Genomic DNA, 13,515 nt, shown 5'->3' with positions numbered 1-13,515 from the left:
TATGAGTTTTGAACTTAAAAGTGAGCCTGCTACCTCCCAGACACTCATAATGCAAGACACTTTCCATCAAAGAGTTCTTTCAATTGAATGAGCAAAATATTTAAACACAGCAGGAAGTAGACTGATGTAGGCGCGTTTAACGCATTAAAAGCCTCTCTCTTTCCCTGTGTGTCTACTAGGAGTGGACAACGGCCAGGACATTCCCAGGGATCTGTTGGTTGGGATCTACCAGCGCATCCAGAAGTGGGAGCTAAGGACCAACGACGACCACGTGTCCCAAGTGCAGGCGGTAGAGAGAGTCATAGTAGGCAAAAAGCCTGTGAGTTGTCTGGGCTTGAAATGTAACTGTAGCCCCGTGTCATTTCCCTGTTTAGCCTGTCAACATCTGTGGTACTATGTGTTGTTGCTATGTGTTACTGCATTGACAAGCTGTAACACTAGTTTGTTCTTTGTGTTACTGCTCAGCCTTAGGGAGATGTAATTCTAAACTATTTTCTTTCTTTGTGTTTTGTGTAGGTGATGTCTCTGCCACACCGCAGGCTGGTATGCTGCTGTCAGCTCTATGAGGTGCCTGACCCCAACCGACCCCAGAGGACAGGAGTTCACCAACGGGAGGTCTTCCTGTTCAACGACCTGCTGGTGGTGAGGCTTCCTAACACATCCTCCTAACAATGGGACCTCCTATGAGAGCCTCCTGCTAATGCATATGGAGAGTTGGAGACCATCAGGCTATCCTAAACAATGTAGAAATATATATTATGTTCTCTTTTCCCCTCCCTTTACAACCACATGTTCTCCATGTGCCTTCTCAGGTGACTAAGATTTTCCAGAAGAAGAAGACTTCTGTGACGTACAGTTTCAGACAGTCCTTCCCTCTGGTGGAGATGCAAGTCCACATGTTCCAGAACTCATGTGAGAGCCTGTTTCCTCCTCTGCCTCTTCCTCATATTCAACACTAAACCCCTCCAGACATCTGCACATTTACTTATCAGTAGTTTTCTTCTCTGTACGCTCTGTACTCTTTCTCTCCCTCTATTAAGTTGATGAATATGCTCCTCTCGTATCTTTGAATGAGTTCACTCTCGTTTCACTCTGTGTGTGTCTCTGTCTGTCTTTATGACATCGGTCATAAAGTTAACAGCCAGATGGTAAATGTTATGTTTTTACATTATTCTCTTTCTCTGTCTGTCTCGGTCACCCAGACTACCCCCACGGTATCCGTCTGACCTCAGCAGTGTTGGGTGGAGAGAGGAAGGTCCTTATCGTGTTTATGGCTCCCAGCCAGCAGGACCGCACCCGCTTTGTCAGTGATCTTAAAGAGAGTATCGCTGAGGTGCAGGAGATGGAGAAGTACAGAGTGGAGTGTGAGTACACCTCCCCCTGTTGGTCATTATGGGGAACTACAGCTGTGTGTGGCTCGACAGTGTAATAGAGTAACTATTGCTTTCCTGCATCTTACCCTATCCACCTGTAAGTGAAAAACAGGAAGAAAGGTAGTGATGTGTATTAACTATTTCTATTGTCAATCTTCTTCTCTCGGTCTTCCTCTCAATCTCTCTTTCTCTCCGTAGCCGAGTTGGAGAAGCAGAAAGGCGTGATGCGGACTGGCCTGCTGACCGGCTTGGTCGGAGGTGGAGTGGTTGTGAAGGGTGAGGTGGCGAACGGCACCCTGGGAAGGCCCAGTCTAGATGACAACTACTCTGCGGGAGAGGGACTCAAACGCTCTGCGCTCAGCTCATCTCTCCGAGACCTATCAGATGGAGGTAAAACACACAAACACACACACACACATACATACACTACCGTTCAAAATTTTGGGGGTCACATAGAAACGTCCTTGTTTTTGAAAGAAAATAACATTTTTTGTCCATTAAAATAACATAACATTTATCAGAAATACAGTGTAGACATTGTTAATGTTTTTTTTTAATGGAATATCTACATAGGCTTATAGAGGACCATTATCAGCAACCATCACTCCTGTGTTCCAATGGCATGTTGTGTTAGCTAATCCAAGTTTATAATTTTAAAAGGCTAATTGATCATTAGAAAACCCTTTTGCAATGATGTTAGCACAGCTGAAAACTGTTGTGCTGATTAAGGAAGCAAAATAACTGGCCTTCTTTAGACTAGTTGAGTATCTGGAGCATCAGCATTTGTTGGTTCGATTACAGGCTCAAAATGGCCAGAAGCAAAGAACTTTCTTCTGAAACTCGTCAGACTATTCTTGTTCTGAGAAATGAAGGCTATTCCATGCGAGAAATTGCCAAGAAACTGAAGATCTCGTACAACGCTTTGTACTACTCCCTTCACAGAACAGCGCAAACTGGCTCTAACCAGAATAGAAAAAGGAGTGGGAGGTCCCGGTGCACAACTGAGCAAGAGGACAAGTACATTAGAGTGTCTAGTTTGAGAAACAGACGCCTCACAAGTCCTCAACTGGCAGCTTCATTAAATAGTACCCGCAAAACACCAGCCTCAACTTCACCAATGAAGAGGCGACTCCGGGATGCTGGCCTTCTAGGCAGAGTTCCTCTGTCCAGTGTCTGTGTTCTTTTACCCATCTTAATCTTTTATTTTTATTGGCCAGTCTGAGATATGGCTTTTTCTTTGCAACTCTGTAAAGAAAAAGAAAGGAAGGTCTTCGTTTCTGGCCATTTTGAGCCTGTAATCGAACCCACAAGTGCTGATGCTCCAGATACTCAACTAGTCTAAAGAAGGCCAGTTTTATTGATTCCTTAATCAGCACAACAGTTTTCAGCTGTGTTAACATAATTGCAAAAGGGTTTTCTAATGATCAATTAGCCTTTTAAAATTATAAACTTGGATTAGCTAACACAACATGCCATTGGAACACAGGAGTGATGGATGCTGATAATGGGCCTCTGTACGCCTATGTAAAATCAGCCGTTTCCAGCTACAATAGTCATTTGCAACATTAACAATGTCTACACTGTATTTCTGATCAATTTGATGTTATTTTTAATGGACAAAAAATTATATTTTCTCTCAAGAACAAGGACATTTCTAAGTGACCCCAAACTTTTGAACGGTAGTGTATGTATGTATGTATGTATGTGTATATATATATATATATATATATATATATATATATATATATATATATATATATATATATATATATACACACACACACACACTACCGTTCAAAAGTTTATATATATGTAAGTACATACGAACCACTTCCTGGAAATTGTGTCTTATGCTAATAAAATACTCTCAGTAATCCTGCCGTTTAATAGAGATATTCTATATGCTCTTTTTACTGACTGACTGTGTTCTTTATAATGATTCATAGAAATCCTTCAGACACTAATGTCTGGACACTGAGAGTAGAGGGTACCTGGTCCATGGGGCTGTTTGAGATTCTTCCTTTGCTTCTTCTGGTCTCATCTTGTTCTATTATCTCTGACAAATGAAAGAACACTAGCTTCTGCAAGCAATATCTTTCACCTCTCTGCAATCTCACTCTGCAACATTCTGTTACTCTATTTCCTCTCTTTTGTAACCTGCCTCTTCCTGGCTGGGTGCAGGTAAACGTGGTCGCAGAAACAGTGTTGGCTCCCTCGACAGTACCATGGAAGTAAGTCTGAATGGACAAACTGAATGGTGTACCTGCCCCTTTAATACATATACCTCAAACATAGCCATCCCAGTATATCCCTTTAACAGAGCCATAAACGCGTAGTCTTTCCCCTTGTCCTCGTCCTTGACCCTGACCCCTTCCTCAGCATGCTCTGTGTGTTTGACATGTGTGACTGACATGTGCATGCGTGTGTTCTGGAATGAGCTTTTCATACCTCTGTGCTCTTGTAACAGTGTAGGTTCCGTCCCTCTCTTCGCCCCAACCCGGGCTCGAACCAGGGACCCTTGCACACATCAACAACTGACACCCACGAAGCATCGTTACCCATCGCGCCACAAAAGCCGCGGCCCTTGCAACGCAAGGGGAACAACCACTTCAGGTCTCAGAGCGAGTGACGTCACCAATTGAAACGCTATTAGCGCGCACCACCGCTAACTAACTAGCCATTTCACATCGGTTACACTCACCCCCCTTTTGACCTCCTCCTTTTCCGCAGCAACCAATGATCCGGGTCAACAGCATCAATGTAACAGTGTAGGTTCCATCCCTCTCTTCGCCCCCAACCCAGGCTCGAACCAGGGACCCTTGCACACATCAACAACTGACACCCACGAAGCATCGTTACCCATCGCGCCACAAAAGCCGCGGCCCTTGCAACACAAGGGGAACAACCACTTCAGGTCTCAGAGCGAGTGACGTCACCGATTGAAACGCTATTAGCGCGCACCACCGCTAACTAACTAGCCATTTCACATCGGTTACACTCTCACAACAGCCTGTGCATGTTCTTGTTCTCAACTCTTGTTCTTCTCCATTCTTGCATTGTCAAAATCGTTATTTTCATTGGTTTGTTGTTGGTTTGCAGGTGATGTGGTGTTTGTCATTGCAGTGTTCCAGTGATTTGTCCAAGGCGTTCTGATAGGATGTCATATGCATGAATTACTTCCTTTCCAGAACTCCTTCTCAACTCTCCTTCCTCTTCCTCTTTGTCTTCCTCAGGGTTCCATCATTAGCAGCCCCCAGCCGCACCAGCGTTACCCGGTTCCGGGTGTGGTCCCGGGCTGCTACCCTACAGAAGACTACCGGCCGCATCGCCCCATCCTGAGCCCCGGAACGGGGGTGGGGGGTGGGCCGGGGCAACAACACACCACTGCTGGGACGGGAGTTGGGGGGGTTCCCAGCAGTGTAGAGAGAGCAGGGGTGGGGAGTGGCCCTGGGGGGGGCAATACGGGCTCCTTCCTGGGCTCTCTATTCGGCAGCAAACGCGCCAAGCCGCCAAGTCCCCTTATACCACCGGGGCCACCCTACCCCGCCCCTGTCCCCCCACCCACTACGGGAGGGCCCCCTCCTCACTCCCCATCATCTCTGTGCCAGTCGGAGGGGGGCCCTTCCAAGATCCAGGCCCTGCATGCTCAGTACTGCCACACGGCCGCCGTGCAGCCCCCTCCTCCCTACTACCATCACCATCGCTACCACGTCCAAGCTGGCCCTCCTCCCTTGCCAGGCGGGGGCGTGCCCCCTCATATCCTTCAGAGAGGGCCGTTCCCCTGTCGTCCTCCTATTGGCCCCCCTCACGCCCAGCTCCAGCAGCTGGCCCATCTCTCCCAACTTTCCCAGCATGGCATGCAGGGTCGCTACAGCAACATGGCGGTGGGCTGTCCTCCCCCCCTTTCTCCTCACTCCCAACATTCCCAGAACCCCCAGTTCACCCTGTACCACACACAGCCCACACACTCTATCAGGGCGGGCGCCATGCCAGGCAAACCTCCTCTGACTTTGTCTCACTCCCACCCGCACCCCCACGCACACTCCCACACCCACCCCGGGCACCCCCTCAGTGCCGCACCGCACCCCGCCCCCCACCCACATCAATCTCGCTTCATCTTCGGCACGCTGCCCCACCAACATCAGCATCAGCAGCCGTCCGCGTCCGTCAACACCCATCACGCTGCGCCCGCCGCCCAGTATCAGCCCCAGTACCCTCCTCTCTCTTCTATCCCCCCTCCCCCCCCCCCACTCCCCTTTACCCCCCCCTTCTACCCCCCTTATCCCTCTTATGCCTCTCTGCCCTCACCCCCCCCAGCACCCCGGGCAGCCTCAGCAGGGGCCCCAGGTGACGGGAGCTGGGGCGACTGGCACAGGGGGCAGCTCCAAATCCAAACCTATCAACCGGATCAGCACGGTGGTGTGAGCAGCAGAACGTGGGGCCACAGAAGGCAGAGGTCAGAGGGCAGGATGGAGGAAGGGGGCGGAGCTAGGGACAGGGATAGAGCCAGGGCTAGTAGAGGTGAGCAGGACAGCAGCAGCAGTAACAACAGCAACAGTGACAAGAAGAAACGCAACTTATTTCGCCTCTGCTACTTTCACCTCCGCTTCCCACACATGTAGACCGAGAGAGCAAAGGAAAGAGAGTTGGAGCTGAATTACCTGAACACATACAAGACACACAGGCAGAATAAACACACATAAAGCAATGCCCACATAAATGTAGGCACACAAATATGTTTGGATATAGGCAAATAAGTTTCTCAGGTGAACTCTGTTAGCACACAAACTCATAAGGGAGAGTCACAGGTAGGAGCAACACACACACACAAAATCAACAATTTCTCTAGCCATAGGACTGATGCTGGTTGTAAATGTACAGTAGAGGGCCTGTACCCAGTGTTTCACTGTCTGAAGTATTATTGGAAACGCTGGACTTTGCCAAGACATGAGCTTGAGAGTGTTTTAAACATAAGTACCAACATGTAATCGTGCAACGTTATGAATGGGGCAAATCTGACGATGAAAACACGCAAGATTTGGTTCTGGTGTTGTTGAAATAAGGACAATGCTGACCAACAGAAAGACCATCTCCACCCACCTGGATATGAAAAAGACTTCACCACTAAATACATTCCAGCAGGGTTGTGCATTGTAAACAGCCATTGAGGATAGTTGCAAAAATAATCCCCTCGATTTTGCAATAATTTATTCAGCTTCATAATAGGTTTGTCAATTACCACGGCAGGTCTTCATCACTGAAAGGTATCCTTTTTTTAAAGTAGACCTCAGAGACATTTGCTTTGTCTTCAACTTTTATGACTCACAGTTCAATGGCAGTCTTAGGCTCTATGGTCTTTTACATGTAAAGAGAAGTCAGCTGGTTTCATAGGATTTACATGCATTCCCTATAGGGTGTGTGGATTAATGATGCTACCAATAATATTTTTGAATGTTTTTAAGCCTTTTTGCTGTTGTATAAATGTTACATATATAATTGCTGAGTATGATGAATATTGTCTAATAACATAACTGTTTTGATCCAGTGATTAATTAGATATTACAGATGTTTGATTGATTAAAAAATGATTATACAGAGGATATATACACTTATTCATTCCCTCATACTTGTATGTAATGAGGGTGTTATAAAGTGTGATTTATTTTTGTTCTCTATGATGGTTGCCATTGATAACTTCTATTATCAGTTATTATTATTGAATGTTAAAAATATTAGTTCATATTTAGGACAATTTTTGTTCTTAGAGAGTTGTGTACCCTATATCTCCCTCCATTTTGTCTGTTTATTTTTAGGAGACTGGTGATTGTGTGAACTAGTAGTTGCACAATGTCAAAAAGAAAATGGTTAATTGGAGTCAAAATGCATATGAATTAATATGCTTTCCCACCTCAGACCCCTCTGAAAGATCCCCTTAAGGGCTTTGACCATTTACCTGCTCATGGACAATGATCCTCATTTCATTGGTGACCCTGTCGTTTATGTCCTCCCTGTTATCCTCCCTGTTATCCTCCCTGTTATCTTCCCTGTTATCCTCCCTGTTATCATGGGACTCACTCAGAAGCATCTGGTCTTGTTGAGAGAGTTTCTCACATGGCGTGTGTTTGGATGGTCTATGTCTTTGAACAAGCACGCTTTGTAATATAGTTTTGTGGTTTTGCACACGTGGTGTCTTAAAGTCAAAAATAGCATTATTTTAAACACCCTCCTCACATACCCCCTTGCCAGTCCTCAGAAGACTAATAGCCTACGCCCCAGCACCCTTACTGAATGGGCTTGTCATTAGATCAAACAGGTTTGTTAATCTTCTCATCTCTGTTGACCACCTTTCTTACTTCCTCTCTCTGTTTTTCTATTGCACTGTGTTTGAACAATGGTAGATTGAACAAGGGATTAGTGTTTCAGGATAAAGGGAATCATTTAGTTTTAGGATGGTGAATTGTAGTTAGACATGCTAGACAATACTTGAGGACAAAGAAGAGACAGATTAATGTTAAAAGCCAGAACAAGAATATGGGTAGTCAGGGAAAAATGTAAGGTTTTAGGGGTGGTTGAGGTTGAAGTTTTTTTGTTGGCTTTTTCCTGCATAATTCCCTCTGTATTGTCCCTTTGGGACCCCTCTTGCATGAATATATCTGCACTTATTGAATGGATTGTACTGTATAAATCTGAATGTACATATTGAGGTGTGTGTGTGTGTGTGTGTGTGTGTGTGTGTGTGTGTGTGTGTGTGTGTGTGTGTGTGTGTGTGTGTGTGTGTGTGTGTGTGTGTGTGTGTGCGCGCGTGCGTGTGTGTGTGCGCGTGTGCATGTTTGTGGGAGTGTGCATGTGTGCGTGTGTGAGAGAGAAAGACGAGTAGGGGACTTTGGTTTGAATATTGAATTATTTTTATTTTAGACTGAGGGTGAGAGAATAATTTGCAGTAATTAGGTGTTTGTATGTCAGAGAACTAATTGATATTATTTTAAACATACAGGAAGTATGATCTTAAGACTTTAATTTGTGTATGTAATAAGTATTAACTGGAAGAGTAGAGAATTGAGATGTGAATATTTATTGCTTCTGATATATTAAAAAGTGTCCTTGCAGTGAAACAATCTTCCGTCTTTTATTGATGTCTTCATGACAGAATAAATGTCTGCAAATGTTATGGACAGCAACACATTTTCTTTATTTATAGGGGGGGGGGGGGGGGTTTGGGGGTTGACTGACTCCTGCTATCAGAGTCGTTAGAGTCGACTCTCAAAATTAGCTACAGCTGCAATGTCAGTGTGTGCACACTAATGAATTAAGTGATCGATTAGCAATGCATATGGAGCAAGGTTATTATAGTTGTGCGATTTTCTATTCTTTTTTTTTCTGTTCATTTTTAGATTTGATTTGAAGTTCAGTTCAGTTTCAGTTAGTTTTCAGACTTGATTTGCTAGATTTTATTCAGTTTAATTTTGATAAAAACATGAATATTTCATTTTTACATTATTTAGTTTCAATTTTAGTGTTAGAGACAGAAAGTAGCCTTACGCATGGGAGGCTAGGAGCCATTTATGTGTTGTAGGCCTAAAGCAGGGGTATACTCAAGTACTATTTGAGACAGTCCGGGCACACACATTTCCTGGGTGGCAAAGGTCCGGAACAATATTGTCATTTATCAGCATAATAACAAACCCCCACCTCGCAACCCATGTGACCCCAAACTGTTGAAACTGTTCACAAATTTGCAGGTTTAAAGCTAATTTCCTACAATTCTACAAATGTTTCACATCTTATGTGTGTTCATATGATACCAGGAGTTGAATCCTGGCCGAATTCCAAAAATAAAATAATAGCTCTCTCACCTTGTCTTTATCCTGAAATTCTTTGTGGGTGCTGTTCAGATGAACTTTGAGGTTGGCAGGGCTTTTCCCTTTATCTCTGTTCCACACGCTGCCATCTTCTGACACTACAATACATTTGTTTTTGTCCGTTCTATCAATGTACTAAAAATAATCCCATATTAGGCTTTGGCTTTTGTGACCGACCACTGCTGGTGTTGGGTTTGCTGCCAACATTGTTCACTGGATAGAAAACACTCTGGAGTTTCTAAAACTGTTAAAATAATGTCTGTGAACTGATATGGCAGGCGAAAACCCGAGGAGAATCCATCCCGAATTTTTTTATTTTGAGACACAGTCCATTCAAATGCTTGTCTATGGGATATTCAAAGGAATTCCTCCCAGATTGCAGTTCCTATGGCTTCCACTAGATGTCAACAGTCTTTAGAAAGGGTTTCAGGCTTGTTTTTTGAAAAATGAGTTAGTAGTTGTAGTTTTTCAAGGTGGCTCTCATTTGGACTGTAGTCTTGTGGCATGCATGGATGAGGGCGCGCACTTCGCTATTTATCTCCGGTATTGAACATACTATATTCCATCTTAAAATGTATTGTTTATTTACATATTAGGGTATCTGAGGATTGATTAGAAATGTTGTTTGACTTGTTTGGACGAAGTTTATTGGTAACTTTTGGGATTCCTTTATCTGCATGTTGAACGAGTGAAACGGGTGGATTACTGAATCAAACGCGCCAACTAAACTGACTTTTTTGGGATATAAAGAAGGACATTATCGAACAAAACGACCATTTGTTGTGTAGCTGGGACCCTTGGGATTTCAAACAGAGGAAGATCTTCAAAGGTAAGTGATTTATTTTAGCGCTATTTCAGATTTTTGTGACGCCTCTGCTGGTTTGGAAAATATTTTTAATGCTGGTGTATGCGTGTATGCGGGGCACTGTCCTCAGATAATCCCATGGTATGCTTTCGCCGTAAAGCCGTTTTGAAATCTGACAAAGCGGTTGGATTAACAAGAAGTTAAGCTTTTAAACGATGTAAGACACTTGTATTTTCATGAATGTTTAATATTACGATTTTTGTATTTTGAATTTCATGCTCTGCAATTTCACCGGATGTTGTCGAGGTGGGGCGCTAGCGGCACACCTAGCCCAAATTACCCAACAATGCAGTTCAAGAAATATAGTTAAGAAAATATTTACTAAATAAACTTAAGTAAAACATTTAATAAAAAGTAACACAATAAAATAACAATAATGAGGCTATATAGAGGGGGTACCGGTACCGAGTCAATGTGTGGGGGTACATCTTAGTCGAGGTCATTTGTACATGTAGGTAGGGGTAAAGTGACTATGCATAGATAATAAACAGCGAGTAGCAGCAGTGTAAAAACAATGGGGGGGTCAATGTAAATAGTCAGGGTGGCCATTTGATTAATTGTTCAGCAGTCTTATGGCTTGGGGGTAGAAGCTGTTAAGGATAATTTTAGACCTAGACTTGGCGCTCCGGTAACGCTTGCCGTGCGGTAGCAGAGAGAACAATCTATGACTTGGGTGACTGGAGTCTTTGACAATTTTTGGGGGCTTTCTCTGACATCGCCTAGTCGGATCTGCCCCTTTTTTTTCAATTTTTGCCTAAAATGACATACCCAAATCTAACTGCCTGTAGCTCAGGACCTGAAGCAAGGATGTGCATATTCTTGATACCATTTGAAAGGAAACACTTTGAAGTTTGTGGAAATGTAAAATGAATCTAGGAGAATAACACATCTGATCTGGTAAAAGATAATACAAAGAAAAAAAGGTGTGTTTTCGCGTATTTTTTTGTACCATGAAGGCTATTCCATGTGAGAAATTGCCAAGAAACTGAAGATCTTGGACAACGCTGTGTAATACTCCCTTCACAGAACAGCGCAAACAGGCTCTAACCATAATAGAAAGAGGAGTGGGAGGCCCCGGTGCAAAACTGAGCAAGAGGACAAGTACATTAGAGTGTCTAGTTTGAGAAACAGACGCCTCACAAGTCCTAAACTGGCACCAGTCTTAACGCCAACAGTGAAGAGGCGACTCCAGGATGCTGGCCTTCTAGGCAGAGTTGCAAAGAAAAAGCCATATCTCAGACTGGCCAATTAAAAGAAAAGATTAAGATGGGCAAAAGAACACAGTCAATGGACAGAGGAACTCTGCCTAGAAGGCCAGCATCCCGGAGTCGCCTCTTCACTGTTGATGTTGAGACTGGTATTTTGCGGGTACTATTTAATGAAGCTGATAGTTGAGGACTTGTGAGGAGTCTGTTTCTCAAACTAGACACTCTAATGTACTTGTCCTCTTGCTCAGTTTTGCACCGGGGCCTCCCACTCCTCTTTCTAATAGCGTTTCAATCAGTGACGTCACTCGCTCTGAGACTTGAAGTAGGGTTTCCCCTTGCGTTGCAAGGGCCGTGGCTTTTGTGGCGCGATGGGTAAAGATGCTTCGTGGGTGTCAGTTGTTGATGTGTGCAAGGGTCCCTGGTTTGAGCCCAGGTCGGGGCGAAGAGAGGGACGGAACCTACACTGTTACACCTATGTAGATATTCCATTAAAAATCTGCTGTTTCCAGCTACAATAGTAATTTACAACATTAACAATGTCTACACTGTATTTCTGATCAATTTGATGTTATTTTAATGGACATTTCCAAACTTTTGAACGGTAGTGTACATAAAAACACAGAACATGTGAAATATGGGTCTACTTCTCTGCTATTTAAATCTGAAATCAGAATGTTAACATCTTCTACCAATTCAACAATATAGCTGTTTTGATAACTACTTTCTCTCAACTTTTACAAACAAATACAATTTTCTCCACTTTCCCAACAACTTACATAAAAACTATGAGCTTATGAAATCTTGGTCTGCTTCTCTGTTTTTCAAATCTGAAATATAAACCGAAATATCTTCTACCAATCAAATGATATCACTGGGAGAGCCCATTTAACTTTTATTTAAGACTGATTGTGCCACACAGCTCACCCCATCCCTTAAAAATAGCCCACTATAACAACCCTCACACTCACTAATCAAACTACAATAGTGACCCCACTTCCTATAGCTAACCTGGTCATGGCCTACCTATCTTAAACATGAAGTATTACTACTGTAATGTACTGCTACATGAAGTTCCGGGGCTACTTAGGCTACTCCGCTTGGTAAACGCCCTCCGTGCACCTTTTATTATGAAAATAACACCATTTATTTGCAGTATAACTATTGGAATTAGGCCAGGCATGCAAAAGACAAATTGTTAGTTTATCAATAGATTATTGTGTTTCTATGTCCTGCCTTGGTATAGGTTCTGAGATTAAATAGGTGTCACACCCTGATCTGTTCCACCTGGCTTGTGCTTGTCTCCACCCCCCTCCAGGTGTCACCAATTATCCCCTTTGCATTTTTATATATATATTTAAATTATTATTATTATTATTATTTATTTATTTTTTCACCCCAATTGGTAGTTACAGTGTTGTCCCATTGCTGCAACTCCCGTACAGACTCAGGAGAGGTGAAGGTTGGGAGCCGTGCGTCCTCCGAAACACAACCCAGCCAAGCCACGCTGCTTCTTGACACACTGCTCACTTAACCCAGAAGCACCAATGTGTCGGAGGAAACACCGTACACCTGGCAACTGTGTCAGCATGCCCAGCCCACCACAGGAGTCACTAGTGCGTGATGGGCAAGAACATCCCTGCCGGCCAAACCCTCCCCTAACCCAAACGACACTGGGCCAATTGTACACCACCCCATGGGTCTCCCAGTTGCGGTCAGCTGCGACAGAGCCTGGAGTCGAACCAGGATCTCTAGTGGCACAGCTACCACTGCAGTGCCTTAGACCACTGCGCCACTCGGGAGGCCCCCCTGTGCATTTATACCTATGTTTTCTGTTTGTCTGTTGCCAGTTCGTCTTGTCTCGACAAGCCTACCAGCGTTTTTCCTGTACTCCTGTTTTTCTCTCTAGTCCCTGTTTTCTAGTTTTCCCAGTTTTGACCATTCTGCCTGCAATGACCCTGAGCCTGCCTGCCGTTCTGTACCTTGTGACACTGCCCTGGATTACTGACCTCTGCCTGCCTGCCCTGACCCTGAGCCTGCCTGCCTTTCTGTACCTTCCGGACTCTGCTCTGGATTACTGACCTCTGCCTGCCCTTGACCTGTTGTTTGCTTGCCACTGTTTTTGTAATAAACTATTGTTACTTAGAACTGTCTGCATCTGGGTCTTATCCTGAGGTCTGATAATAGGAAATGATGTCACGCTCCTATTGCAC

The 13,515-nt window shown here is 44.1% G+C and overlaps 1 protein-coding gene across 8 annotated transcripts in view; it reads left to right on the top strand.

Annotated features, from left to right (window-relative positions):
• The window catches only part of LOC106567312 (IQ motif and SEC7 domain-containing protein 2), a 54,380-nt gene extending 45,892 nt beyond the window's left edge, over nt 1–8,488 (top strand). For 7 of the 8 annotated variants that reach the window (XM_045693205.2, XM_082960041.1, XM_045693211.2 and 4 more), the window contains exons 8-14: nt 180–319; nt 517–642; nt 813–912; nt 1,203–1,364; nt 1,572–1,763; nt 3,555–3,604; nt 4,607–8,488. In XM_045693205.2, the coding sequence (XP_045549161.2) occupies nt 180–319; nt 517–642; nt 813–912; nt 1,203–1,364; nt 1,572–1,763; nt 3,555–3,604; nt 4,607–5,995 (2,159 nt within the window). In that variant the 3' untranslated portion in view covers nt 5,996–8,488. The remainder of the gene's footprint in view (nt 1–179; nt 320–516; nt 643–812; nt 913–1,202; nt 1,365–1,571; nt 1,764–3,554; nt 3,605–4,606) is intronic. The other variant, XM_082960044.1, reaches the window with a different exon arrangement.
• The last annotated feature ends 5,027 nt before the right edge of the window (nt 8,489–13,515 follow it).

The sequence above is a fragment of the Salmo salar genome, chromosome 13 (assembly GCF_965601325.2).
Source record: "Salmo salar chromosome 13, fSalSal1, whole genome shotgun sequence".
Lineage (NCBI taxonomy): Eukaryota > Metazoa > Chordata > Actinopteri > Salmoniformes > Salmonidae > Salmo > Salmo salar.
This window is presented reverse-complemented; position numbering and strand designations above follow the sequence as displayed.